Raw genomic sequence first — 13,846 nt, 5'->3', positions numbered from 1 at the left:
TCTGGCAACATTGAAACAAGTTTCGAGAAGGACCACGTGTATCGACAGAAGGCGAGAAGAGAAAATTTACATACTTAAGTACTAATAGTTCACGAAAATAATAATTTTCGTGAACTATTATTACTTAAGTATGTAAAAATTTATTACATTTCCTGTTGTACGAGGGTTTACCCAATTCTCGAACCGTGTCAGAGTGAATCCGTGCTATAAAAGTACCGTGTTATACGGGGGATGGTACCAATTCTCGAACCGTGTTAGAGTGAATCCGTGCTATAGAAGTGCCGTGCTATACGGGGGTTACCTGTACTCTGAAAAAGAGAAAAACTAATACAAAATATAGTTGTAGTTTTTTTCCCTAATTATTTATATTTATGTGAATTAGTATTTCTTTCATAGGAAAGCAGGCCTCAGAATATTTTTTATTTGGAAATTCTGGAAATTTGTTATATATCCCATTATTTGTTAAATTATCATAATATATGAAACCATTATTTCAAAAAATATCATATCAGGATGATATGATATTTTTTATAAAAAAATTATTATTTTTCGTATCATAACACACTGTTTAAACTTGTATAATTAGAATCAGTTGAAACAATATGGGATATGTTCATCAAATTGAACAAGTTAAATAAGTGATTAGTGAGATGATCATAAATTACTAGTTTTATTTATTGTGCATGCTCTGTAATGATAACATTTTATATGAAACTCTAGCAAAATTCACAAAGGAAAGAGTTAGTTCATTTTGTAAAGAAAGTTGCATTTGAAAATACAGTAGAGCATCGATTATCTGACTCAATTTGGGACTCAGGTTGGTTGGATAACTGAAAAGAAGGAAAAAATACATTATTAGTATAGTATATTAGGATATTAGTAAATCCCATGTAATTAGTTTATTAGTATATTGCTATTAACCAACTTTGCATTGAATTTTCATTGATGTTTAGCCTAACAAATTTTTTTTGTAAAATAATAAACATCGCTATTGTATCGTTAAAAATTATTTTTAAATTATTTTATTGCTCACAAAACAACCACTCATATATAGAAAATTAAGTCTCGTTTAAATATTGGCCTCCCTTCAATGGTCGAGTCGTTGATGCCAGCTAAAACACGCAAAAATTTAACAAAAATAATATTAAAGTAGCCAAGACATAGCTAAATATTGTAATGCCACATTACTAGCGGACATTTGAAATTTGCTGACTAGAACGGTTGGTTAATTGGGGGTCGGATAATCGATGCTCTACTGTATTGATATTTCTAAATTCACTTGAATATACAAATAGTGGATTAAAAGGTGAAATGAGACAAGTAACTGCCCATGTGAAACAATCTGATGAAAAACATTTGGATTTAGAAACATCATTTTATAAACAAATTAAAGAAGAGAAAGTAAGAATAACAATGATATCATTCTTGTTTTATTCTTTTGAAACTCTCTTGATTTTACAGACATATTTATGTTATTGTTTCTGATTATTTGTTGTCATTTTGCTGAAAAACTTTTAAGTATATGAAATTGTTAATATATATTTATGTATATCTTTTGTTTTTTTTTTATACTGTAGAAAAATAATACATTAGAACTTTTTAGTAAATGAGTTCTTTTCAAATAGGCATTGATAGAAGAAGGAAAAGATCCAGAAAAATATTCTTTTGAAATTGATGTTGACACTACACCAAAGAGAACACCAAAAAGAAGTTCAAGTAAGTTAAATTTTGATTTCAAATTTAATGTTGTTATAAATTTGAAAGATGTAACAACTTTAAGCATATAAAAACACTGAATGTTTTTCAAAACACTTCGCCTCATCTTCAAAAACCATCAATAAATCTTGAACTGTTTTATGATGATTGTTTATTTCAGCAGTTATAACAAGAAAAAGTTGTATAATTTAAAGATATAATTATAAAGGTATAATTTAAAGATATAATATAATTATATAAAAGATATAATAAAGGGAAAACCAATCGGTATTCATTATTTTATGTCGTTTCTTCTTGTGTTTGTTCTGTGAGATGTTCATTGTCTGAACATAAAAATCTTTTGTGAAAGTGTTCATTAACCGATCACCCACTGTACTATACAATGTTTTGAAATCTATCAATATTTTTTTTAATAATTTATAAAAATCTAATATTTTCTAAACATTCAGTGTGGATTCCTTGAAATTGTTACATATGTTTCACAATACTATTGCTGCACTATATCATCCATGGTGTAAGCCAAGGATGGGCAACCTTTTTCTAAGTAAGGGCCACATTTAAAACTTTTGAACTGATACAGGCCCCACAGAAGAGAAAAAAGAAAAAATTCAAGTAAATCACAAAAATACAAAAATGAACTATTATTAATTTATGTATGATTATAAATTAACATAAGTATGCTTAATTTGACTTCTGGAACTGATGTGAACGTAATATATCTGGAATATTTGGTTGAATATTAGTTACTGCTAGTTTTAAATTAGTTTTGCTGTGAGTCTGTTGGCTGATTTCTTGTTTTAGTTTTACTAAGTTTATTGCAGAAAAAACTGTTCACATAATAAGTCGTAGAAAATAATGACAGAATTTTTACAGCATACTTTTTTAAAGTGGAAATGGATATAGGCTATTTATTAATGTTTTGTGCTATGTGGGCTGTACAAAATGCAGTATTGTGGTCTTCAGGTTGCCTACCCCCTAGAATAAGCAATATCTATGCTGATTGTATTGCTGTACTGTACTGTGTTTTCTATAATTTATTTTGCTTAATAGGACTGTTTAATTTTTAAATTGTATCACAGATATGTGTATATTTTAAAATATATATAGTAGCCCCTCATTACATCATGCTTGTGAGGGGACAAAGAAAAAGTGCAATATATATGGGATGCGATATAACCAAGAACTAAAAATTCTGGTCTTATACTAATAAGATTATGCATGCTATAGATACTCTGTCCTCTATTCCATCAACAGCAAATGTTTCTGATATAAAATAAGCTTGGTTTCTCAATACTAAATTTTATTTTTGGTTATATTGTATTAATTGATGTTTATGTAAACATTGATACCATGAATGCCCATTTAGCATTATTGTTTCTTTAATNTTTCAATCCTGAATTTTATTCGTGGTTATATCGTATTAATTGACGTTTACGTAAACATCGATACCATGAATGCCCATTTAGCATTATTGTTTCTTTAATGAGGAGACTGTACTTAAAATCAATAAATAAACAACTTTTAATATTGAAAGGAAACATAAATGATAATTGATTTGCCCACCTGTTTTGCTTATTTAGATCTTGATGAATTTATTGTTTCATCTGCAGTAGTAGTTTCAAGGACAATGGTATAGGAATAAAATGCAGTATTTCGTTGCAAAAAGAAATTCAATGGCATTTTATATATTAAAATTTATTGATTCAAGTGCTTTTAAAATTTGGGGGACCAAAAAAAGTATGATATAACTGAATCTGTGATATGATGAGGGGCTATTATATTATTTAGGTTCAGTATTATTCAAGGTTTCAAACATCTGTGGGGTTTTTGAACCTATTCCCCACAAAAAATGAAGGAATACTATATCTGTGTATCCTGTTATCTCGCTGAAAAGATTGATATAAGCAATGTAAAATTATAAAGAAAAAGAGATATCTTATATTAATTGCTTTTATCAGTGATATGACATGAAAAAATTAACCGTTATGAATTTGTGTTTAGAGTAGAGGTGGCAACCCACGGCCCAAATCACACAAAATATTAATAAATATATCAATTTCTCAACGTAAAATACACAGCAAAAACTTTATCATCATTTTCTACAAGCTAGTAAAAATTTATTAAATTAATTAAAAAGTAAAACAAGAAATTGGCTAACAGACACATCAAAACTGATTTAAAACTACCAGTGACTAATATTCAACCAAATATTTTATATATACAGTCGACTCCCTATAACACAGGTTCCTATAGTTTGGATTCCTATATTACGGCGAAAAAATTGCGACAGTATTCATACAAACATGCTAAAAAAACTCGTATAATTTGGTAAAACATCATCGCCAACTCGTGTCACGACAGGATTGGTCGAATCTAGACCAATAGCGGATATTGTACAAACCGTTGAGTTTAAATGAGCAGACCTACTAAAAATCATTTATTATTTAATGTCCATAAAAATTATATTTATATTAATGATGTCTCCAAAGTTCAGCAAAGTTTTGCAAAAAAAATAATTTATCGGGAATCACGCGAGTGCCATTTGATGACAAGCTCCATGACGAAAATAAGCTTAAGCAGTGGCGTAGTCAAACGGTGCACGCTCGGTAAGTAATCCTACAGTTTTTTGTTTATAGCATAGTTTATATGGATTATTCCCAAAAAATTATACGTATTTTGGAAATGTTGAGTCGAATTAGTCTAGAATCGATTAATTTTATGGAAGAAACCTTTCAAACAGCTGTAGTCTGTAAACTGCATACGTGCTGGACTGTGATTGGCTGGACTCTTAGAAAATGGATTCATAAAAACCGGAACGTATCTACCGTGTTATAGGGGGTTGACTGTATTATGTTCATATTAGTGACAGAAGTCAAATTAATTAAGCATACTTACGTTAATTTATAATCATATATGAATAAATAATTGTGATTTACTATCATTTTTTTTCCTTCTTGTGTGTGTGGCCTGCATCAGTTCAAAGGATTTAAATGTCTTATGTAGAAAAAGGCTGCCCATCCCTGCTCTAGAGTTTTGTGAGAAGACACATAACTATTACAATGCATATACAATATTACTTCATATTAATGAAGTACAGTGGTACCTCAGCATACGAAATTTTCAGGATACAACATGAAATTCAAACATATTTTTGCTCCACAATACGAACAAAAACTCACCATACGACGTTACATTAGTTCGCAGCGCCATTTTTTATTTACTTCTGTTCATTGGTCTCAGTCCATGTGTTTGCTTTGTCGTGGAAGGATCTTGCTCGATTAAGGAAATTTTGAGGTATTATCAGAAAGTGACTGATTTTATTGAAAAGAAACATCCCAAAAAGGTTCACACTGGCCGTATTGCTGTTCAGTTTAATGACATTTGCCTAAGTCATTTTAGAAACATTTTAAAAAGTAGGCAAAGCCAAATCTCTTTGGAGAGATATTTTACCAAGCAACCTCTATCCAGTGAAAGTGTTGGTGGCAGTGAAGGAAAGAAAGCAAAAATCAGTGAATAAAAATTTAAATATATATATATAAAACAACACTAATTTTTTTTCATCTTTTCTAAGTTATTGTTACATTATGTTATGAAAGTTAAGTTTTAGTATCATTTTCTTTCTCCCTCTCTTCCGCCATCAGTTTACACCTCCACCGTCGTCTATCCTCGAAGGTAAAGTGCAAATAAACTACTTTTTTTAATCAATTATTATTCTATTATGGTTATTTATACATTTATAACCAAAAAATGCATTTTTCAGTGTTTTCCTTACTACAGTTATTTTTTTTTAATGTAGAACTTAGCTTTAATTTGAGTGTGTTTTTAGTGTTGGAACGAATTATTTGGTTTTGCATGTAATCGTATGGGAAAAAATGATTCACCTTACGACATTTTCATGATACGATCTCAGTTTCGGAACAGATTAATTTCGTATCCTGAGGTACCACTGTAATATTGTATATGCATTGTAAAATTGATGATAAAATTTCTCTCGATTCTGATTCTTTTGAATACTTTCTAAAGTTTATTTTAGTTTAGAAAAATTAACAGTTTACATTATGAGCATGATACATATATTAATTAATTAATAAACATCAAGCTTAAGAATGGAAAATGATTGGGAAATCCATAATCAATCTTTCGAAAGAAATCCAAAAATTCTCTATTTATACATGGATACACATGCTTTTATTGTGTACTATAAAATCAATTTGTAATCTTATTTCAGATAAAGTTAATATTGCAACATTATCCCCAATGAAATTACAACTAATTTACTCAATGAACTATTCCATTGTGTCATTTAGGGTTGCTATCTTTGAAAACCACTTTGTTGGCCGATACAATGACTAGGGAAAGGAAAGATGCAGTTTTTTCATGCATCTTGCAATGAGCATGTCATGTAAATGATTTAACTACATCATATTTAATACTAAATGAGGTTTAGCAAATGATGCAATGAGCCGAACAAGTATCATTGTCATGAGTTAACCAATTTTTGAAGTCATTTGAGCCATGAGTATCTAGACTGATTCATCTTAAAAAAATCAATTTTTAAAACTCAAAACAGCATTAAACTTTGCAAGTAGTTTTACTCAGAATTGTGCAAATCGCATTTAAAAATATAATGTATTCAGTGGCATAGTGTAGTGGGGGCGGCAAAATCAAAATTTCACAATAAATAATAATAATAATTTTTAAAAATTTGAACCATTTTATTTCATATTTTCGTCGCACCTACGATTCGGACCGATTAAAATGAGCATGGAATAGTGTTACCACCTGGACAGTCCGGGAATCGACTCGCTGTCCGGGTGAACTGTTAATTTCCCCCGGCAATATCATGCACAATCTGTCGATTTTTTTTTCTTGTACGATTCATATTCACACATACACATCTCCAATATCCAATAAAGCTATGTCATCTGATTTACAACTGGCATGCACTGCACATTATTCTTCGCATTGCAAAATGACATTATGCATGCGTCAGGAACTTCTATTCGAACAAACCTCACCTGCCCTCTAGGTCAGCGATTTTAAAAAGGTGGCAACACTAGCACGGAATTTTTTATTACTTATTCTGTGATGAAGCTGAATTTTAGTCTTTTAAATTGAGATACCTAAATAAGGGGACAGTGAAATTTTCCTTTGCCCTGGGCGGCTGACACCCATGCTATGCCACTGAACGTATTACAGCATCATCTGTGAATCATAACAAAAACTTTCATGATTATAATAAGAAAGTTGTTTTGTCATTATAAGTAATAAACATAGTAAACGTTAAAAATAATTATATATTGTATTTTTTTAATTAAAATATAATTTTGTGTACATGTTATATTATTTTGCCGACTGCTGGGTTTAAATTGAAACTAGATAACTTGACAGTTAAATTAATGTTAACTCACTTATAATTAAGATTTTTCAAAAGCAGGCAGATTTATGAAACAAAAATTAATGAAATAATCAAATTTAAATTTATTTTAATTTTTAGTAACATTTTGTGCGAAACAACACACAAACATTTTTAATTAATCATTTCTGTTACTAATTTCTGCTAATTTATTAAGTCTAAATTTAGGCTTAGTACATTAACACAAACAATTTCTATAGTTATGTTGCAAAAAGAAAAAAAACACTTGGAATTAACTAAAAAATTGTATTTAAGGATTAAAATAATTCAGGCGAAATTAAATATATAAAAATTTTATTAAAAAAAATAATTAAAACTCTGGCTATTACACCAAAACCAAAATTAAAATCAAATCAGTTGAAAATTAAGACAATGTTTTTAAAAACTGTTTAAAAATGGTTTTGAAATTTTCAAATTATAAATCAAGTTAATTTTTAAATTTGTTATTTGTGTGCATGCAACAGTGACAGAACATTTTGGTTTTAATGTATATACAGAATAGAGATTGCTGGTCAAGTCAACTCAATACTGGGCAGATGACAATCCTAAAAGTCACCCATTTCTCCTAAAATGGAGACAGTTAGTACTGATCAAGTGCAATCTCTTGTTACTCTTGCTACAGGAAAGAAAAGTTTGCCATGTGAAACATCACTTTGTATATGGGCCGTTGCATACTCTCTGCTTGTCAACATGAAACTTTCGAATAAACTAATATTTTATGGCAAAAATGAAGACATTTTAGTCTTTTCTACATTTTTTTATGTGTTATTTTTTAAAAAGAAATTATGTAGTTTTTAATTGTTGGCTTGCCACCTGTGAACTTTTAAAACTGTTTTGCATATATTTGCAGAGCCTCTAATAAAAGATTATCTCTGCAATGAAAAACTTGTTCCTGGTGAATCAACATGATGAAAATGAAGACATTTTAGTTTTTTCTATATATTTTTTTAAATATTTAATTATTAATATCATAATTTTTAAAATGCTTAATCTTCAACCAAAACAAATAATTTTCTTATAAAATGTGAAAGAATTGTAAAAAGATTTTTTTGATTCTGATATCTGGAAAATGTCCGATTTTTCTGATTTTGATTAATCGTCCTATCACTATTCCATATCTTCCAATATTTGATTTTTTTTAAAATATGAATAAAATAAACTTTTTATTGAACAATTGGAATTATAAAGCATCTAGATAATTAAAAATAGGTTACTCCACTCCGATCTGTTGCTCACCTTTACACAGACATATTTAGTGATTTAAATTATGGTAAAAATGACTGCAAGAAACACAGTCACATGACTGTATTTTTTGCAGACATTTTTACCATAACTTAAATTAAAAAACCTTTGTACACAAATACTGGAACTCGTATAAATTAACACTCAAAATACCTTAACAGTCCAGTATTGGACTGTTAAGGTTTTTTGAGTGTTAATTTTTACCACATTTTGTTTTATTAAAGGGTCATCTATCCCATGAGCTGATTGTTCAGTGTCACTGTCATGACTTGTCTTCTAAAATCTTCCGTGCCTCTGACTCAGTTTTAGTATCTTAGTCTCTTCTGGCTCTTCTTTTTTTTTTTTCTATCAATTCTCTCACAACTTGTTCTAAAGTTCCATTCAACTCTTCCTGGGTCAAAGCTGTATGAGAGCCAGAAACATCACAAAAATGTAGGCATTCTGAAAGCTATTTAGTGTATTTTCAAACTAATATAAGTCTAAAAATCGTCATTGTTAAATAAAGATATTTGTGTAGTAAGTATGCAAAATATAAGCTACTCTATCAAATATATTTAAAAAAATGAATAAAAAAAGTAAACACAAATTATACTAACATTGCAAGACAAGTAGTGCAAGTACATCACAGATATGATAATATATCATATTATCTGTGATGTGCCACCCAATTCAAAGCTCAGAAACAACTAAATGGTTAGAAATAGGAAGGTCACTTGACACAAGTGATGACATTCTATGAATAGCAAATACTGAAATGCACTTACATACAACATCTTCAACAAGACATTATCAACATTCTGTGGCCATTTTCCTCATGCACAACCTCTGAAGGATTGAAATGACAATTTTTGTATTATTGAAATGTCAGTGCTTGAATTATGTAGACAGACATAAACCTGGATGCTAAGTTGTCTTAATGTCATACATTTTTCAAAACTTAGGAATTTGAAAATAGTTGTAAATTAATGATTTTTTTTTAATTGAGAAATTGATTTGTGAAGAAAGTTTATTATTATTATTATTAGAGAGGTCATTAACTGGTAATGAAGAAGAAACTTATAGCAATGTGGATAGTTTAGAAGGAAGAGAAGATGATGATGATGATAAGGTAAGTTGTCTTATATATATATATAATTTTATTGACTATTGTAAATATTTTAAAATTTAATTCAGTTTATTACTTACTAAATCTTGTTTGAATCTTCAAGTGAAAAATTGTTGGACTTTTATCCAGATTGCTTTGGCTTAAGCATTTTGTCTTTTACTTTGTATTTATTTTTATTTGAATTTCAAAACGATTTTGAAATAAAATATTATTACAAAGTCACATACACTAAACCAATTTGCAGTGTGGTACGATTGACTAACCAGTACAAAAACAAACGTTTTGAATCCCTTCTGGGCTCTTCATCAGGTTCCTACAGTGTTAGCTCGTAAATTCGATTAACAAATGCCTTTCAAATAACCTTGTTCTTGAGTTTGAAAAGTTCTTTTAAAAATTATATGTTGCGCATGCGTGACGAGTCAGTCTGCTCGGATATAACAAGCGGCTAAAACGTGCTGTGTATCAACTCTTGCCAGGCCATCGACAAAAGCATCTCCTCTTTAAAATTTATGCACGTGGTTTCGATAGAGGATTTAAAGATGTGCATCGTCTCTAACCATTTGAGTTGATCATTGGGAAGTGCCCCGAGGAGGAGATTGGCCGTAGTAAAGTCGGCAACTATGTCCGGGTCTGTTACGTATGTTGCGAGGGCCGTGCTGGTTCTCCCACGACGAATATCAGCCTGATGTTCCTGCATTCTGATGCCTATGGATCTTTTAGTAGAGTCTATATATACTAAATCCCTATTGAATCTATTATCTCTCAAAAGGACACTATAGATTCCTGGTCTTCTGCTGGTCTACGCCAAATATGTATTGCTTACAGGAGGTGTCCCACTATTTTTAACATCTTAAGGAATGGGAAGGACCCTCCTAACCCCAGCAGAAGACCAAGAATCTATAGTGTCCCTTCGAGAGATAATAGATTCAATAGGGATTTAGTATATATAGGCTCTACTAAAAGATCCATAGGCATCAAAATGCAGGAACATCAGGCTGATATTCGTCTTGGGAGAACCAGCATGGCCCTCACAACATACGTAACAGACCCAGACATAGTTGCCGACTTTACTAGGGCCAATCTCCTCTTCGGGGTGCTTCCCAATGATCAATTCAAATGGTTAGAGGAGATGCTTTTGTCGATGGCCTGGCAAGAGTTGATACACAGCACGCTTTAACCACTCGTTATATCCGAGCAGGCTGACTCGTCACGCATGCGCAACATATAATTTATAAAAGAACTTTTCAAACTCAAGAACGAGGTTATTTGAAGGCATTTGTTAATCGAATTTATGAGCTAAAACTGTAGGAACCTGATGAAGAGCCCAGAAGGGGTTCGAAAACGTTTGTTTTTGTACTAGTTAGTCGATCGTACCACACCGTAAATTGGTTCAGTGTATGTGATTGTTATATAGGTGTGGTGAGTATTAATTTTTTGTATTATTACAAAGTATTACAAAGTGATATAAATGCATATTTGGAACAAATTATATATTACATAATATGTAATATTAATTAAATTTGCTTTTAATTTATTTCATGTATTTTATCAAACGTTTTTTAATTTAATATGCAAAAGATTATTCCCATCTTTATAAATTGAAATTAAGAAAATATAGAGCTACAAAATTAGTAAATTAATTTATAAATTTATGAAGTTGTTTGAGATAGTTTTTCAGTGATTCTCAAATATGTTTTCTATTAAAAATTTATTTTAATTATATCAAAATCAATAAACTTTAACATCAACAGTAACAAAAGAATCTTTTGAGTGTTTTATAATGATTTACAACTACAGTAGAGCGTCAGTTATCCGAAAGAATTCCAGTTGGCAAATTTTAATTTTCTCTAGTGCTGTGGCACTGCAATCTTTGGCTATAACTTGGGTACTCCAATATTTTTTTGTTGGTATGTGTGTTTAAGCTGGCAGCACTGGCACTTGTGTGTGGTGTTTTTCTGAGGACTGTGTGTCATGCTGAATCGAACATTTTTGATACTAGATTAACTTCTAAAGTATAATTTTTTTTGTTTTTATATTTTTCAATGTATTTATTTTGTTTGTAAAAAATAAAGAAATAATTTTTAATGATACAATAGCCACGATTATTATTTTAAAAAGTTTATGTTAGGCTTAACATCAATGAAAATTTAACGCGAAGCGACAGAGAAAAATTTCAACATGGGATTGGTTAATATATTTTTCGTACATAATCAGTTATCCAAAAAATAAGTTATGCGAACAACCTCAGTCCCCAATTGATTCGGATAAATGACGCTCTACTGTATTTTTCAATGTGTCAACACTTTCAAGATGCCTACCATAGAACCCCCAAGGACCCTTCCCTAAGGTTGAGAGTTCAAGGTACACATTTGTTTACCTTTGTTTTAAACATGTCTACTTGTATTTTCAACAAGCATCAATCTTTGGTTAGATAATATAGCACTTAGCTTTATCTTTTGACAAGATTTAAATAAATTTTAAGTTTTTCACACAGTTATTGCTGTTATTATTAAGTAATGTTTAGTTCTTTTAAAGTATAAATACAAATAAGCAAAAAGATCACAATTACTGTACAAATTATTATATATATATATATATATTTTATATTGTTACAGTATAATTCAGTATATTATTATTTTTATCTATCTACTATATAAAACTGATAAAATGGCCAGTCTCTGTTGGCGTATTGAATGCCAACAAAGCATAGCAGCAAACCTAGGAATTGCCAGAGTCCATGCTTGACTCTTTTTGTTGGTATTCGGCATGCATGCTGCTCTTGCTGTGTTACTTAAAAAGACTTGGATATAGTGATGTAAGTCATAGTACATGACAATGATAGTTATGCTTTTTGTTTCATTATTATGTTTTGAACTGGAGATGGGATATTACGGTATTTCTTTGCAATCATAACAGAAATATGTAGTATCTTATTGGTATTTTGAAAGTTATTTCATGAGAATTGGATGTAGGAATGTTGCTTTTAGTACATGACAATGATAGTTATGAGCAGTTCACTTTCAACAGTGTTCTGCCAAACATCTCTGCACTTTAGGTAAACCATTTGCAATTAATTATTTTCATTGCTATGCATGCTAACTATTTACTATACTTCATTGCCTGCATTGGGCCTTTCAACTGGTTTATTATATATCAACTAAAAGAGGAAAAAACAATTTTTAACATAGATGAATAATAAAAACTATAAAATTATTCCGTTTTAAACATTGTGATTTTTAAAAAGGTTAACAAAGGAAGGTCATTCCTGAAAGAATAATTTCTAGATATATAATTCAGGTAGAGGTTTTAATTGATTTGTTGGAAAGAATGCACATTTCTTTAAATTTTGAATGGATTCTGATAAACATACACTAAAATTTGTGATTGAAATACAAAAAAGTCACACCTTTTGTGTATTATATGTATGTGTATATATATATTTCTCTTGAAGTTTATTAGCTGGTTATCCAGAAAAATCATCTGGGCATCTAGCAGAAAGGGTCTGGAAAGAACACTGCATAATTTTTAACATCATACCTTAAGAATAAGATTGTCAAAGTGAAGCATGTGATAACACAAATAGTCACATAAACAAAATGTAAAAGTTTTTTAAATATGAAAATACAAATACAGTAAATATAGAAACAAAATAGAAAATACAAATACATTTACATTTGTTTTTTCTATTCTGTTTCTATTTTTTTAATAAAATATGCTTGTTAAGTTATCTAATTCAAGTGACAAAGTGTCATATAATGCAAAAGATGCTAATAATAGACTATGATAGTAGTACTGGTCATTTAACTAACAAAAAATTGCTAAAATCAGTAGTGATTCAGTCAAGTCAAAATATATTGAAATTTTTATGGTTTTCTGCTTATCTAGTGATTATAAGATTTAATTTGAGACTTTATTTTTGGAATGTATCTCATTTTGTATGGAGGTTCACTGTGTATGGATTTTTTTAGATGAATAAGTTGTCTGTGACAGTTTTATCATTGGCTAATAACATTTGTGTAATAAAATTTGTTCCTTGAAAAGACTAAATTTAATTTAGTTAATAAAACAGATTTTAAAATACCTGCTTTAGTTGTGTTTTATCAATAGTTTGATCATTATTAATTTACAATTACAGTAGAGCCTCGAAAACTCGGCACTCGATAACCTGGCACTCCAGATAACTCGGCCACACCCTGGCAGGGCAAAAAAATCCTTAGTTAATTAATTTTCACATAAAGTATTTTTCTAAGGTCTGTCTTATCAGGTAAATTACTGTACACAGTGTATTCATCAATTTTCATTTTCATGTAGTAAAGGCTCTATGCCTTCATAAAGGATGTACTTTTCCTTTGTTTAAGGGTATTTGG

At 29.9% G+C, this 13,846-nt stretch overlaps 1 protein-coding gene across 1 annotated transcript in view; it reads left to right on the top strand.

Moving 5' to 3' along the window:
* Positions 1-13,846, top strand: part of LOC111625850 (SAFB-like transcription modulator) — a gene marked incomplete at its 3' end in the record, with an annotated part of 80,913 nt that overhangs the window by 21,136 nt on the left and 45,931 nt on the right. Inside the window, exons 4-5 of the mRNA XM_023369091.1 lie at positions 1,626-1,716; positions 9,400-9,482. Of these exons, the coding sequence (XP_023224859.1) occupies positions 1,626-1,716; positions 9,400-9,482 (174 nt within the window). The remainder of the gene's footprint in view (positions 1-1,625; positions 1,717-9,399; positions 9,483-13,846) is intronic.

This window comes from Centruroides sculpturatus, unplaced genomic scaffold (assembly GCF_000671375.1).
Source record: "Centruroides sculpturatus isolate CEXI.00-Female unplaced genomic scaffold, Cexi_2.0 scaffold267, whole genome shotgun sequence".
Classification (NCBI taxonomy): Eukaryota; Metazoa; Arthropoda; class Arachnida; order Scorpiones; family Buthidae; genus Centruroides; species Centruroides sculpturatus.
Note: the sequence above shows the minus strand (reverse complement) of the source record. Positions and strands in the feature narration are given on the sequence as shown.